This window comes from Dicentrarchus labrax, unplaced genomic scaffold, assembly GCF_905237075.1.
Source record: "Dicentrarchus labrax unplaced genomic scaffold, dlabrax2021, whole genome shotgun sequence".
Classification (NCBI taxonomy): Eukaryota; Metazoa; Chordata; class Actinopteri; family Moronidae; genus Dicentrarchus; species Dicentrarchus labrax.
This window is the reverse complement of record NW_026136719.1, coordinates 28715981-28731072: the sequence shown is the minus strand read 5'-3', so window position 1 is coordinate 28731072 and position 15092 is coordinate 28715981. Positions and strand designations below refer to the sequence as shown.

General features: G+C 39.6%; 1 protein-coding gene across 3 annotated transcripts in view; it reads left to right on the top strand.

The window, feature by feature from the left end:
• LOC127351534 (multiple C2 and transmembrane domain-containing protein 2) overlaps window positions 1-15092 on the top strand; it is a 37920-nt gene that overhangs the window by 17754 nt on the left and 5074 nt on the right. For 2 of the 3 annotated variants that reach the window (XM_051379149.1, XM_051379147.1), the window contains 13 exons: window positions 540-616; window positions 1870-1984; window positions 2154-2186; window positions 3994-4164; window positions 5620-5750; window positions 6198-6384; window positions 7986-8079; window positions 8178-8280; window positions 8426-8528; window positions 8718-8819; window positions 8922-8996; window positions 10217-10336; window positions 13512-13625. In XM_051379149.1, coding sequence (XP_051235109.1) covers window positions 540-616; window positions 1870-1984; window positions 2154-2186; window positions 3994-4164; window positions 5620-5750; window positions 6198-6384; window positions 7986-8079; window positions 8178-8280; window positions 8426-8528; window positions 8718-8819; window positions 8922-8996; window positions 10217-10336; window positions 13512-13625 — 1425 coding nt within the window. The remainder of the gene's footprint in view (window positions 1-539; window positions 617-1869; window positions 1985-2153; window positions 2187-3993; window positions 4165-5619; window positions 5751-6197; window positions 6385-7985; window positions 8080-8177; window positions 8281-8425; window positions 8529-8717; window positions 8820-8921; window positions 8997-10216; window positions 10337-13511; window positions 13626-15092) is intronic. The other variant, XM_051379148.1, reaches the window with a different exon arrangement.

The following is a 15092-nucleotide window of genomic DNA, read 5'->3' as shown; positions in this document are numbered from 1 at the left end:
CTATTTCACCATGGGAGGGTGTTGTGTTAGTCAAACATGGGAAGGGCACTGCAATAATGGTGTTAAATGTGTTGGCTATGTGGTTAGTCAGAATGTTCATAAATTATACAAACAAAAAATGTTTGGTGTTGCAGTGTGTTTGCATTGCACAATGCACAATGCACAATGCTTTGGGGGAATTACTGTGATTGAGTGAGCTCAGGTGGTACAGCCCCAGAACCATGAATGGAGGAAGTCTACATTTGCTGCTGTTCATGGGTCAAGTCAACACATGAATAAAATGTTTTTAGAACTTTGCTACCACTTTACCTCAAGACAGCTGTTGTTTCAGCCAAACAACATTTAGTCAGTGAATTAAATCAGCTATGAACATTTGTGTTGTAGTAGTATTAACAAACTCCACGTCAGTTTCGTCACACCTTTATTGGTAACAAATACCTGTGGTCATGGTCTCTGAGGTTCCACAGACACACCATTACAGTAATTGTGTCCATGATGTTCTCTGTATTAACAGTCTTTTGGTGTTTGACATGCCTCAGGTATACGACCGTGATCTGACAACAGATGACTTTATGGGCTCCGCCAGCGTCACCCTGAGTGATCTGGAGACTGACAAGTGAGTGCAGGGGAATGCAGTGTGTTGCATTTAAAAAAAAATTAAAAAATAATTGTAACAATCATATGTGCTGACTGGGACAGTTTGCAGTTAGAAAATGTGTCACTTATCAGTGCTCTCTGGTGGACAGACAATGTAGTGAAGACACTTTTACTTACCTTTACCTTTACTGCAATTTCTTATTACTTATTGATAGATATTTATTGTTTATTTTCTCTACTTTTAGCATGTATAGTGTGTTTATAATGAGTATTGCAAACACTGTTTGGTGCTGTAGTATGAATAATTATTTATCATTTTACAACACAGGGTTGTGTAATGAGATTAAGTTGTAGTTCCCTTTATGCTACTCCCAAAAACAAATGTTATATACAAACATGATAGTAGTATAGTACATGGGTGAATATATAGTAAGTTCAAGAAATAGAACTCTTTTACATGGTGGAGTATTTAGGAGTCTGGCAGCAGGGTGAACAGGATGTGGTTGTGGTGGTCTTTTTGTATGCTTTGGGCTCTACGCAGGTCCTTCTCCTCACACATAGCACTGCCGCTGGGCAGATGAGTACCAATGATCTTCTTGGTGGTTTTAATACATCGCAGCAGAGTCCTCCTGTCCTGTCCTGTCCTTAATATTTTTTTCAGTTTAGAAACGTTACTTTTCTTTAAACTTTAATATAATTAAAAAAACATACTGCAATCCAACAAACAATGACTCACCTTTTCCTCTCCTTCCAAAAGTCTAGCTCAATTCTTAACCAGCCCATTCACTCACAGTCCACCTCCACATACACTCAAGCACATACACTGACATTACTGTACATGGTACAGATGCACAGTGTAATACAACAACCCTTCAAGAAATGATATCTAGTGTATTTGGTGCATTTTTGCATTTTTAATACAATTTTGGAGACCTCACTATTGCAAGCCAAATGAACCAGTTCAAAATGATCACTACCTGCAGGGCTATAGAGTGTCATTACACTATAGTGTAAATGGTTGCTTTTAGTATTTAAAAAAAAAAAAAAAAAAAAGTGTTTGTCCTTGCACAGCCCACACTAACCACACTACCCACATCTGCACCAGTACAGCTATAGCATAAGCAATAGTTGAAGACTGCTGGTTAGTTTCCTCTGGTTGTGACTCTTGTGAAAATACAGATGTTGCCTCCATGACACACAACTGCTGTGATCTCTGATCTAGACCAGTTTGAGCTCTTTAATTAATTGAAGCTGAAATTTGCTTTTTTTCAGGGTCAACGAGTTGTCTTTGCCTTTGGACGACCCAAACAGCCTGGAAGACGACATGGGGGTCGTGCTGGTGGACATGACTCTGTCACTCAGAAATGGAGACAGCAAAAAAGGCCCTGTATGGCAAGCTCCCACGTGCATATATACTGCATGTTGTCTAGCAGTAGGGATAGTTGTAATGCATCGTATATATTACACATTTATGTTTTTACTCATGTTTCTGTCTATGTCTTACTAATCGCAGTGTCTTTTTGTTTTGCACCTAACTTGCATGCTCCTGTTGGCAGCGGTGGCCCCAAATACGAAAACGAAGTATTAGGGTAAGGCACAATGGAGGGAACACACTGGACAAACTTTAAGTAATATTTAATTTGGTTCGCATTCTACAGATATATAGAAATATAGAGCTTCTAAATAATGAGTCACTGTTAACATCCAATCATCTGCAGGGTATGACCTCCTTCGACAGAGTTCAGAGTAGTTCAACTGGTACCACAAGGTGCAATGAAGCAGATCTGGTGTCTCTTCGTTGACCAACATTTCATAAAGACTGTTATTTTGGCAGTTATGTCGGTCTTTTTGCACAAGAGGGCAGCAAATCACCATTCCTTGAAAAGGAGAAGTCTTTTGTAACAAATACAAGCTGACAAATGTATGTGGTGTAATTACTAATTCTAAAAATAGCTATTCTAAGATTAAGAGTCATTAACACTCAGTGATGTATACCTACCTAATACTGACTTTTTGACTGCAGAACAGCATAACGTTTTTGAGGTATTTATTTAACAAAGACATTTTTTTCCTTTATACCAACTCAATACATAGCTGGATTTCTTGGACGTTTGGAGTCACCCACTACAAAACACTGCTGAGCTTAGCAACAGTATTTCTGGCCTTACTGTTTACTTACAGGATGAGTCTGCTGATATTATTATATAACATTGGATAATGATAAAGGCTAAAATATAATGTAAGAGGAGCTCAGTAATGTCAGCTACACCTAAAGTTAGCTAACATTAGCCACTGTAATGTGTTTTATTGCATATTAACTTCTCTTTTCAAGAATAAGAATGTGTTATTTATTATTTATGTCTTATTTTTGAAGGGTTACATAGTGTCTCTGTAAATAAAAAAAACAAAACACTTTATTTGTGAACCCATTTTTTAAAGCTTTATGTTGTCAGTGGAAACCAGTATTGAGAGCCAGACCAACACGTTCCTGCTTTTGTTTTGTTTTCATGGGCTTTGTTGACAGTTAAAATACAGCTGCTGAATGCATGCTTTTTTTGCTTATGCCATTTTCTGTTAGTACACTCTGTCCTCTGTAGTGCATGGATCTATGAATCTGAGTGGGGCAGCTTTTTGTGAGATGTTTGAACCAACACATCTGGCATCTTGGCTCATACCTCGTGTTAGTCGAGAAACATTTCAACATTTCTGCATGTTGAGCTGCAGCCACGTGATTCTGTGGTTGGAAGGTGTTTGCATTACTGAACAGGTATACTTAATAAAGTTGCCTGCTGAGTGCATGTTCCCCTGCTACTTCAGATACTTATTATACTCTGCCAAGCACATTCAGTGTGGTCTGTTCATTGAAACATTATTTTCTGCCTAGACATGTGGCAGGACATATTCAGACAGGACATCAGTATCAGCTTGATCTGCATTAATTGAATCTGTGTTAAATGTATCTCTCTACAGCACTGTGTCTCCATGTAAGCTCAGCTAATTATCTTATATGGCTCTCCATTATATATGGAAGAGAGGCACCGCTGTGCATTGTGGCTAGAGCAGGCTTTACCTAATCTTTTACCGAAATGAAACGAACATTTCATTCTCTTTTCACTAGAGAAGAGAGATAATGCTGTCTCATTCAGCTGCCTTCCAACGGAGCTTGTTTTAATGTCCAAAGCAAAGCTCTGATTTGCAGCCTGTTGCCATCTGATTTAAGCTTTATATAGTTTATTTGACAATTTCAAGGTAGAATCCCTTTGCTTTTGTTTGCTTGAAGTATTATATATCCTGATATTGCATGCAAGTGTTATATTTGTATTCCGAATCTCTTTTTTTCCTCCTCCTTCCACCTCGTTCCCCTTCTCTCCTTTGTTTCATATCCCTCTCCTGCAGTCGGGAGGCTCTTTTCAGAGCTTTCGTCTGTCAGAGACACTGAAGAAGAGTCAGCTGTGGACTTCGGTTGTGTCAGTGACTCTGGTCGAGGGTCAGGAGCTGCTGCTGGACGGTCAGGGAGGTCAGCTCTTTGTTCGCTTCAAACTGGGAGAGCAGAGATACAAAAGCAAGGTACTGGTTGGAGGACAAATCCTTTTCATCTCCTCATACTCCCCACCTCCCCTCCTTTTGTTATTCTTAATACTTCTCTTCTCCCCCCCCCATTTTACTCTTTTCTTCTCTCCACACTCCCCTTCCTCTGCTCTTTTTCTCTTCTTCTTCTCTTCCAGTCATAAACACTTTTCTTCATTATTTAACCACTCCATCCCTAATCTTTTCATTTCCTTTCACAAGTGTGTTGCGAATTTAGCAAAATATTGGAAATGTTTCTTGTGTATGTATTGTGTTGTGGTATTTTTACCTTGAGACTGGCGTTATAAATACAGTAATGTATTTTATGCAGCACAAATACTATATATATATATATATATATATATATATATATATATATTTAAAGTCCAGGTGAAATGAACATCAGAGTGCCATTTGCTTTTGCACAATGACTTATTTCCTGTAAAAACAGCTAGGGTGGGACTATGAGTTGAAGATTGATTGACATCTGAATGTCAGGATATTATTGGTTGAAATCGTTTAGTTTATGCTTATATAAGCATTCTTCACATTTTGTTATACAGGAAGACAAAATGATTGGATTTTGATTTGAAAAATACAAAGAAATTGATTTCTAGTACATTTTTGGCCTACATTGTTAAATAGTACAATGTAACTGAGGAATCTTAAAGGGTTAACATTACTTTTTTAATTTCACTTGGACTTTAATTTTACATTCACATTTGCCATAACTGATACTGTGTCCCAAATGTTAGCGCCTTAATACTCTTATAATCTCTAATGTGATCACAGATCATGCAAAAGAGAAGTTCTGGGAAAAGCTAAAATGGATTTTTGGTGTATGACGTGAGATGCCTGAGCTCTAATCACTGCTCCTCCTGGCAGCTGGATATTGTCGAGCATTGATGCTCACTTTCTTGCACTGCTGGCTCTGTGGCTACTGTCACTGATGATTATCTTGCATTTCTGCAACATCTTCCATTACTCATCAAAGCTGCACGCTATAGAGCAGTGTTGCTCCTTTTCTTTTCCCATAGGCAGGATCAAAGTCACAGTGATTACTTTTTATGCCTTTATGTGCGATGGTAATTTCTGATGCTGATTTCTGAAGCTGCTTAACCAACAAAACGTTCAGTAGCCGCGCACGCATACCTTCATGATTAGTTACACCTTGAAGTGTTAGAGTTGTGTGGCCGGTGGTTTAAGTCAATAAACAGTCAACAAAAATAGTAGTGTAAAAACGTAGATAACAACAAACATGTTATAAAAATTCATGTTTTCTGACATTTCACACGTTTACAGAATGTTGAATAAGTTAATTACCACTGTAAAATAATGTGGAAATTTGGGCATAATGTTTTCTGAACTTGACTTTGCTACTCTCAGCGTTCAATGTACATGCACATGAATTTCTCTTTTCTTATACTTAATGTTCTAAACTCATTTTTGATTCAGAATCACTGCAAAGTGCCCAACCCTCAGTGGAGAGAGAGGTTCACTTTAAACCAGTTCTTCGACAGTCCCAATATCCTGGAGGTGGAGCTCTGGTCCAAGGGAGGACGAAAGACTGAGGAGTGTTTGGGAACGTGAGTCTGCATTCAGATCCTGTGTGTATGTGTGTGTGTATATACTTACCCTTCAAAGGCAGTACGGCAACAGTCTAAAATCAAATGAATTTGCCTTGCTGCGAAACACCTGAACCCTGTGAACAGGAAAAAAAATGATTTGACATTTCCAGAGGAGCTGCCTTGATTTTCCACTTAATAATTTGTAAGCAAAGTCCAATTGCAACCAGGTGAGCGGTGTGTTTTTCAGGTGAAGAAAACGTTCCTGTTAGTGTCTCAGTGAATGGTCCGGTGTTTAGCCTTCATCCCAAGTAGATGCCTACTGAGCCTTAGCATACAGCAATGGGAAAAATCTAGGCTGCCGCTGTTAGAATTGGATATGTATGTATGCATGACTGTGTGTATCTATATGTGTGTGCCAGCATGTGCATACAGTTGGTGAAGGCTTGTGTATATGTGTGTGTACAGGTGTGAAGTTGACCTGTCCAGGGTCCCTTACGATCAGAGGCAGCTGTTCACACACACCATAGACCAGGGGAGAGGACGCTTGGTCTTCCTGCTTACACTGAATACATGCAGCGGCGTCTCCATCTCCGACCTCTGTGCTGCACCACTCGACGAACCTCACGAGCAACAGAACCAACTGGACAACTATGTCAGTACCTGTACTACCAATACTTCTATCTGTACTGTATGGTTGCATCACTTTCAGTTGCATCAATACATACAACAAAAATCTCAGCTTTTCTCTTGAGAGAATCTGGGTCAGTCTAAGGGTTTTTTTTTTATTAAAGCAAGTATGAGGCCATTACAAAAGGCGAAGAGTGAAGAGAAAGGAATGTGTGGTAGTCTCAGTCACTATAAAGTGAACATTCAATTTAAAATTTGAGTCAGTTTGAGGTTAGTTAAATCCAAAATGAAACAAAGATTCTTGCACTATTGTGATGGAAGGTCAATAGATGGCAGTATCCGCCTTGTAATGACACTGAGTAACAAAATTTCTGCTGAAGATTTTTACATCAGCTAGGCACTCATGTAGTGGGAAGGTCTATAAGTGTTACAATAAGACACAGCTGAGTGGCATGGATGTAACAATGAATAGAGATGTCATGATCACAAAATAAGTTACAAAAGAAAAGAAACAAAAAAACAAGTCCTTCTGTTAAGCCATACTTGATTATTTACAGAGGAGGAGGGAATATTTGACTGATTGTGTTTATACAAGTGTCCTGCAGCATGTGATGCCCAGCCCATATTGGCTTACAAAACACTAGACAGCAACAACAGCCAGGATGGCCACATGACAAATCCCAATGTACAGTTCCACAAATTCAAAGAGAGAACATGTCATAAAATTTAATTTCCACAACAGAAATGTCTTATTCTGTTGGATACAGTGCTCTCTGTCACAAATTACCATGCATTTTCTATAAATCCTGCTAAGACAAAAATCTCCTTATTCATGAGCCGACTCAACCTTTCACCTTCAGATAACCAAAACAAATCAGGGTGCTTCAACTGGATTTCTTTTTTTTCTTTTTTTAATTCAGCCACAACAACACCAAGATCACATAAAACACACGCTGTTCATCAGGGTTGCCTTTATATCTGTCTACCTCAAACTGCCAGTGGTAGGGTACCAGTACTCAACTGAGCACTACCCTCTTTAAATTAAATATTGAGAATATTTAGGACTGTGCTGGAGATGCTGTCCCTTTACAATTTGCCTTGAAAATTAAAAGCTGCACTTTAAGTGTAATGCCTACTTTTTTATGTTGTAGTCTGTTAACTAAAAATCACGCATATATTACAATTTCCCAAAGCATAACATACATTTTTAGATGTTATATCGTACCTGGTTTCAGTTCATCCTAGAAAAGTATGAAAATAAATGTTCAGTGAGTTGGGCAATCCATAATGGTTGTGGACTTGGCTAGTTTATACCCATCCATAGACAATATAAATACACTTTCTTTATTATGTAAATCTGACATTTAATTAATATGCATTCTTAATGGACAGCTTGGCAAAGGAACACATGATTGCTTTTCAGAACAAATATTTGAAATATTTTTCAAGGATTATTTAATATTGTGAGATAGTACATGATTGACCCCCCCCAAAAAAACAAAAAAACAAAAACACAACAACAATTGTTTAAATAACAGATTTAGAGCAAGGGGCTCTCTTGAGTGTTTTCTAATTTAAATGTTTCTAAACCCTCATGTTTCCTGTCTACTTACTGTCCCCCCACAGAGTTTGAAAAGGTCCCTGAAAAACCTCCGTGATGTCGGTTTCCTTCAAGTCAAAGTCATCAAGGCTGCGGAACTGCTGGCTGCTGATTTAAATGGTGCGTCACACACTTGGACTTACGTTCTTTTTTTCTGTTTTACATCTGAAGGGACAGAGAAAGCTCAGTCTGTAAATGTTTTTTGTTGTGTTCTGCAGGCAAGAGTGATCCCTTCTGTGTGTTTGAACTGGGGAATGACAGACTGCAGACCCACACAGTCTACAAGAGCCTCCACCCAGAGTGGAATAAAGTCTTCACATTGTCAGTTTGAGTCTCTTTTTTTTGCTCATTAATTCTACATAATGTATGTAAAACCTCATGTATGCTGTATGCTTGTGACAAGTTGAAAAAACTGGGACCTACTGCTGTTATGTGGAGTATCTGACCTCCTTGTTTGTCTCTGCAGCCCTGTCAAAGACATTCATGATGTTCTGGTGGTGACTATCTTTGATGAGGATGGAGACAAGGCGCCAGACTTCCTGGGAAAAGTTGCCATTCCCCTGCTCTCGGTACACACTACTTCACCAAGAGTCCATCATGCACACAATAGACTAATCTATTTACACTCTGTGTCTAAATTAAAGTGAAGAGGGCGATAACAGTCCAGCGGGTTGAAGAGTTGCTAAGATGTAATCCAGCATGACTGATAGTCAGGTTTGTGGCTGAGTTCGACACCTGATGCCCTTTCTGTCCTGCAGATCCGCAGGGGACAACAGATCACCTACCCGCTGAAGAAAGAGGACTTAGGTGGGCTGTCGAAGGGGAGCATCACTCTGGAGCTGGAGGTTATTTTTAACCCTGTAAGTAAAAGTTCATCCTGTAAAGAGGACATGAGTGCATGATGGCTATGGAAGATGGGCCTGATTCTGTCTGTTTCTCACAGCTTCATTTGTTTTCATCAGGTCAGAGCAAGTATAAGAACCTTCCAACCCCGGGAGAGAAGATTCATGGAGGATAATCCCAAATTTTCCAAAAAGGTTTGCCACAGCTCCGATTCATTTACTGTATAATCTGGGGTTTGGGTATCCATATTTTGCAAGTAAAAAAATAAATTGTAACACACATGGTACATAAGATTTTAATTGTAGTTGATTTTTATTCATCCAGAGCAGCATACACTTACAAGTGAAGGATAGAATACCCTTCAATCGATTAGTGCTGAATAATAGATAGTCAATAATACATTTAGTTAATTCATCGACAGAAAATTAATAAGCAGATTTGCTGTTTTACATTTCTTATGTGATAGCAAACTGACTATCTTAGGGTTTTAGACTGTTGGTAGGACAACACAGTGGATTTGAAGGTATTGAATCTTATGAAATTGTGGAATTGTAAAAAAAAATTAAAATTAAAAAAATTGGCATTTTAAAGACCAAACAATTAATTACTTAATCAAGAAAATGATTGGAAGAGTAAACAACAATGAAAATTATAGCTGGTTGCCGGCCTAAACTCAGTAACAGTAAACGTTTCAAACAACCAGCAGTAAAGAGGGCAAGGGTCAGAGGTCACTGAGCTGAATATTCCTGTGATGCTTGGATGATTAAAATTTTAAAGAAAAATAGGAGCAAGAGAAAAAAAGGAGAATACAAGTTGCACAAATGTTACCATGTTAACTATCAATTTGCTCTATATGAACGGAACATGAACAATTTTTACTTTGCTTTTGTCTACAAAACAAAGGCTGCGAAAGCAAAGACTTTCCTTTGCCTGAATTAGTTGAATTGCGCGTTAATTGACCCCAACTGTGACTGAGTTCTTGTCCACTGTTCTGTTACATTAGTTTGATATACAGTGTGCAAGACAGGGTGCGAGACAGGGTGCCTGACTGTCTGTACTTCCCACAAAGACTCATTGTTGTCAGACAATACATTGCTCACTAACGCCAAAATTGGCTTACACACCAAGGACTCGGATCGTAACGTGCAGTGTTTCGTTCTGTTTTACTGTTGAAAGTCTTGGTTGACAAAATCAGGTCAGATTACTGACACTTTTTGCCCCCCTGACCGCAATGGCTCATTCCAAAACAAACCAGTTACTCTCACTAATTCACTGGTTGGCTAGAGGTTTCCTGTTAAGTATGAATTAACATACGCAATGAAACCATAATTAAGATCAATTTAATCTACATTTTAGGCATAACTACTGTAATATTTATTTATGTTTTTTAATGTTTATATTGTGTATCTTTCAGGCTTTGGCCAGGAACGTACTGCGTGTGAAGACACTGTACATGGCTATCATGTCGACTCTGCAGTACATCAAAAGCTGCTTCCAGTGGGAGAGCGTTCAGAGGAGCCTGCTGGCCTTCCTGGTGAAGTGCTTTAACTGCTTATCAACACACTATCTGCATTTCCCTCTGTTTTCCCTCCAAGCTGCGGAAGACAACCGCAGTCTGGCCAGCCCCTACTTGAACTCTCCCAGCGAGAATCTTAATCAATGCGGCGTTGGGCTCAGCAGAAAGGCAGGCTTGGCCCTGGCTCCGTGCTGGAGTGGACGCTTTTGGTGCTGCATGTCTCGTAGATGCAGAGTTAAGCCTCAGCTGGAGAGAGTAGAGTCCCAGTGGAGTCGAGATAGAGTCTATTTTTGTTCTACTTCCCTGACAACTCATTAACCCTCTGTCCAATCTGTGCTCGGTTTGATTTAGACCCCATTATGCAGACAGAAGTCCAATTAAAAGGCTCTTCAGAGATAAGGCTTATTCTCCATCCTGCCATTGTTGCATACAAGTGTTAAGTAAGTGTGAAGACAGAAACACAGGAGAAGCCTCTCAGCCCTTGTCTTTAAACTGCAAAGTGGAGTGGGTGCTGATCTTTTTGACATTATTCACTCCCAGATCGAGCTCGATTGAAATGGCATACAGCAAGTTGTGCATTAGCTATGCAGGCGATCAAGGTCATGGAAAGTTCCTTTTGTTTTTGCAGCTGATGACCTGTAGATGGCACTAAAGTTTTGCTCAGCATCCCTGGAATTCCTTAGGACACCAGTAAAGAGATACTGTACACCAGCCAATAGTACAGTTTGTTCAATGTGTTGTGAAAAATGGGAGCTGCAGCACAGAGCTGTTATCGGAACAGAAGCCACTCTGAAGCTTTGAGGCGTACATTTAGTTTTGAAAATTCAGGATCACTTAGACCTCTAGAAACTTGTCCAGGATGGGGTCAGGGGGCTGTACACATAACTCAGAAACTGCTTAAAATGAAAACATTTAATCCAGTTAATGCACAGGTACTCAAAATGAAACACTACTTTTTGATGGAAAAAGGTTCTTAATAATGTAATTCTGCAGAATACCCAACCCCCCCTTTATTTATATATAGGGGGGGTTTATTATTAGGAATAATATTGTTGTTTTGCCTGACAGTTCAGACACACACACTCGAGCACAAATCATACAAGCATGAACAACATACACACACATCCTCCCACTGCATCTCAGTGTTTGAAAGACAGTACCATCTGTACTCATGTTTTCACACTAACACTCAGCGCCTTTTCAAGCCTCAGTGAGAGGAAGTAAATGCCTGCTTAATGCCGCCACACGAGAGTAATGAATCAAAGCTTCCCTCTGCATGACAGGACAGAGTGACGAACCACCTGCCGACTGTCAGACACCTTCGTGCGGCTTTGCACTTGCTGTTTAACTTTTCTCTTTTTTTTATGACTTGCAATTTTTATTTTGAAATATAATCAGTACTGTAAATCAGAGAAAAAAGATACAGCCTATTTAAATTTCCCCAGTTTCCCATTTCCACCCCACCCAAATGCAGAAACAAAAGGTGTCAGAAATACAAAGTGGTTTGCTTAGAAATGAAGCGAGAAGGAAAAGAAAATACAAGAAAACAATTCTGATAGAAGGTACAAAAGCATAACTCCCACATAAAAATCAATGTCATCAGTGTGCTTCCAGCTCCTCAATTCACTTTATAAAATAAATATATATATGTACCACATTGTTTTTTCTTTCATGTTACATATGACATTCTTTTCATATGCAGCAACTTCTCTGAACTCTTTCATCTACACCTTAAAGTAAGATCCTGAGAATAATTAGCTGGCAGTGAATCTCTGTCCAAAATGAATATATATAAATTGTTATGCTGCTTAGAAACAGGAGGCAGTAAGTAACACGTTCTTCCTCTTGGGTTTTGCTTATATTAGGAAACCATGGCTAAATATTATTGTCCACCGACTTTATGACTGTTGCACTACCTTTTAGCATTTAGCATTATCCCATAATTGTTACTTGTGGCCACAGTAGCTGCTGTTCAGCAAGAGTTACACAGTCTTTTCTTTAAAACAATGAATGGAGTAAATGATGTCAGTGATTTCTCTGCTCTTGGATTACCGCTGTGCCATGCAAAGCCTTCTCTGAGCATTAGTGTGGAAATCCTGCTGCATTCTGTTCTCCAGTTCAGTAGCTCTCCTAACATTAGGTAGCCTTTCATTTTTTCCCCCCTCTCTGATCTGGATTATATTTCCAGAGCCCTTTTTGCTGTCGAAGACTGTGTAATGCCTCTCAAGCTGAAATGGGCTGCAATTATCACAATCTTTATGGCCTGAGTATACATTTCCACCAAAGCGTGACTTGGCTTTCCCCCTGTCCCGGCTCTCCCAGTCATTACAAAGTCCTCACTAATAAAACATAACCCTTTCAGTGAGGAATTGGTTTCATCTCCTCTCCCAGGCCCTGTTTTGGCTTGTGATAACACAGACAAGAGCATGCTTGGCTTTTTGCACATTAAAGCTGATGGTGGTAGCGGTGGTGGTGGTGGGAGGAAGGTGGGGGGAGGGAGATCTGTCATCTTTTATGTCAGTTGGTGCCTCAGAGGAGAGTGATGTCTTTACCAGATGTTCACTTCTATTTTTATTAGCATATAAAAACCTGTAAACCCTTCCCCACGCCTCATGGCACGCTGCCATTTTGGCCGGCACTGCCTCACTGACAGGATTATTTTATAGTTCCATTTAGCCGTGCAATTGAGACATCACAAGCCATATTTCTTTATCCTCTTATCCATTTTACCTGAGCCACGCACAGGTGGAATGTGCATCACAAGTGCCATTATGGATGTTAATGACATATTCACACACAGGCTCCCTGTGGCTGCAGTGAATTGTGTGGCTGGCTTTAATGTACGCAAGATGAGAGAGGCAGAGCAATTAGACTTACGTGGTTAATGTCAATGCATATGCAGGGGGTGGATGGAGAGTCGGTCCAGCTGAGCAGAGTGGTCGCCCTGCACAGCGTATGCAGAATGACTGTACGTAGGAAGCAAGGCTTTGATAGTGGCAGGGTAGCCTTCATCAGCTTGACCAGTGCTTATGTAATCAATAGCAGATCGGATCAACCTTTAGCTAGCGGGGATTCAGGAACTATTGAGAATGTCTTTGGATGTTACTTAATGAAGAGCAGTTTGTTTTATCCTTCCAACCCCCCTTGTGTCTGCCCTTACTGATATCTGACCTCTGTGGCCCTCTCCCTGCAGGTGTTTTTGGTGACAGTGTGGTACTGGCAGTTTTACATGCTGCCCTTCTTCCTGGCCCTGCTCATCTCGTGGAACTACCTCCAGATCCGCTCTGGTCGCGTCAGTCAGGACCTGGTGAGTCCAGAACAGCTTCGTTCATCTTCCATCTTCTCCTCCATCAGTCCAGTGACCTGCTGACTCCTGTTCACACTCCTTTCTTTATTTTGTGGAATAAAGACACAGCTACCTCAACCACATTTTGTTCTCATAATTAAACGCTGGTTTGTTTCCATAGCAACCAGCTGCACCTAGCCACACGATACATAATAATGAAATAACACATAATAAATAAGCATAGAAAACTCACTGAATAGACTAATGCAACATATCATTATAGCCTAAGCCAATTTACAATGCTTGTCCTTTACTAACGCTTCTTTCTTCTTTTTTCAGTCTGCTTCTAGTTATTGTCCTGAATCCTGCCTCTTCTTCACTGTAATTGGTCTGTTGCCCTCTTCTTGTTGTGACTGGTCAAATTAGAAAAAGTTTTCAGGCCTCCGCTCTGAAAAGGTCACAATTCACAGTGCTATTTTTCCCCACTGTGATCACTCTTAGTTTCACAGGAAAAAGGATGTTGTATCTTGTGTGTGCTCAGTGTGGAGGAGCAGCTGTATTTACTGAACACAGTATGCTAGTTTAACACAGACTATAGGTTATAGCAAATTACATACCCAGAGCACCCATCAGACAACAATGTACTTTATTATATTGTTAAATCAGTGAAATCTGTGCTGATTTACAACCATGCAAGGCTGCATCATTTCTATTATTGACTAATCTGTCCATTATAATTTCCATTAGTCAGTTAATTTTTTTAGACTATACATGTCAGAAAATTGAGAGAAATTGTTCCCAGAGCCTAAGGTGACGTTTTCAACAGTCCCAAAACACAAAGATATTGAATTTACAATGATCTGAAATAATGGTGAATAACTTTAACAACTGATCAATTATCAAAATAGCTGTTTAATTTCAATCAACTAAACGATTAATTAACTGATTGTTTCAGCTCAACAACCGTGTTAATGAATACACTCTACATATGTATACTATTCCATCATGTGACACTGAAATGATCTAGATAATGGGCTCATAAAACTTAATGCTAAGTGAGGATTTATAGAGTAAATAATAACAATCAGTTCATAGAAACCTGAAGTATTCTGAGTATTCAGACACACACTCTCCTACCATACTTAATTATTGTCTTTGATTTGGTTGTGGCTGCCCCTTGGAATTCTGGGTAACTCCTAATACTGCATGTATTACAAGAAGTAATCACGTGACCCACTGTTAATAGAAAAATATTTGTTACTGCCACTTATTCACACATACACACACATATTCTGCGATATAAATAGGTTACAACTGTGAGCTGCCATGGCTTATTGTGGAGAAAGAGCCCACTATGGCCTGTCAGTCAGCTGCTGTCCTGCAGTGCTGAGTGTTTTTTGAAGGCTGACCTCAGGGTCACCACTGATCCCTGCACTTTGTCAGATGACGACCCCACGAGCACGCTGGAGTTAATACAGACTCCCTCTG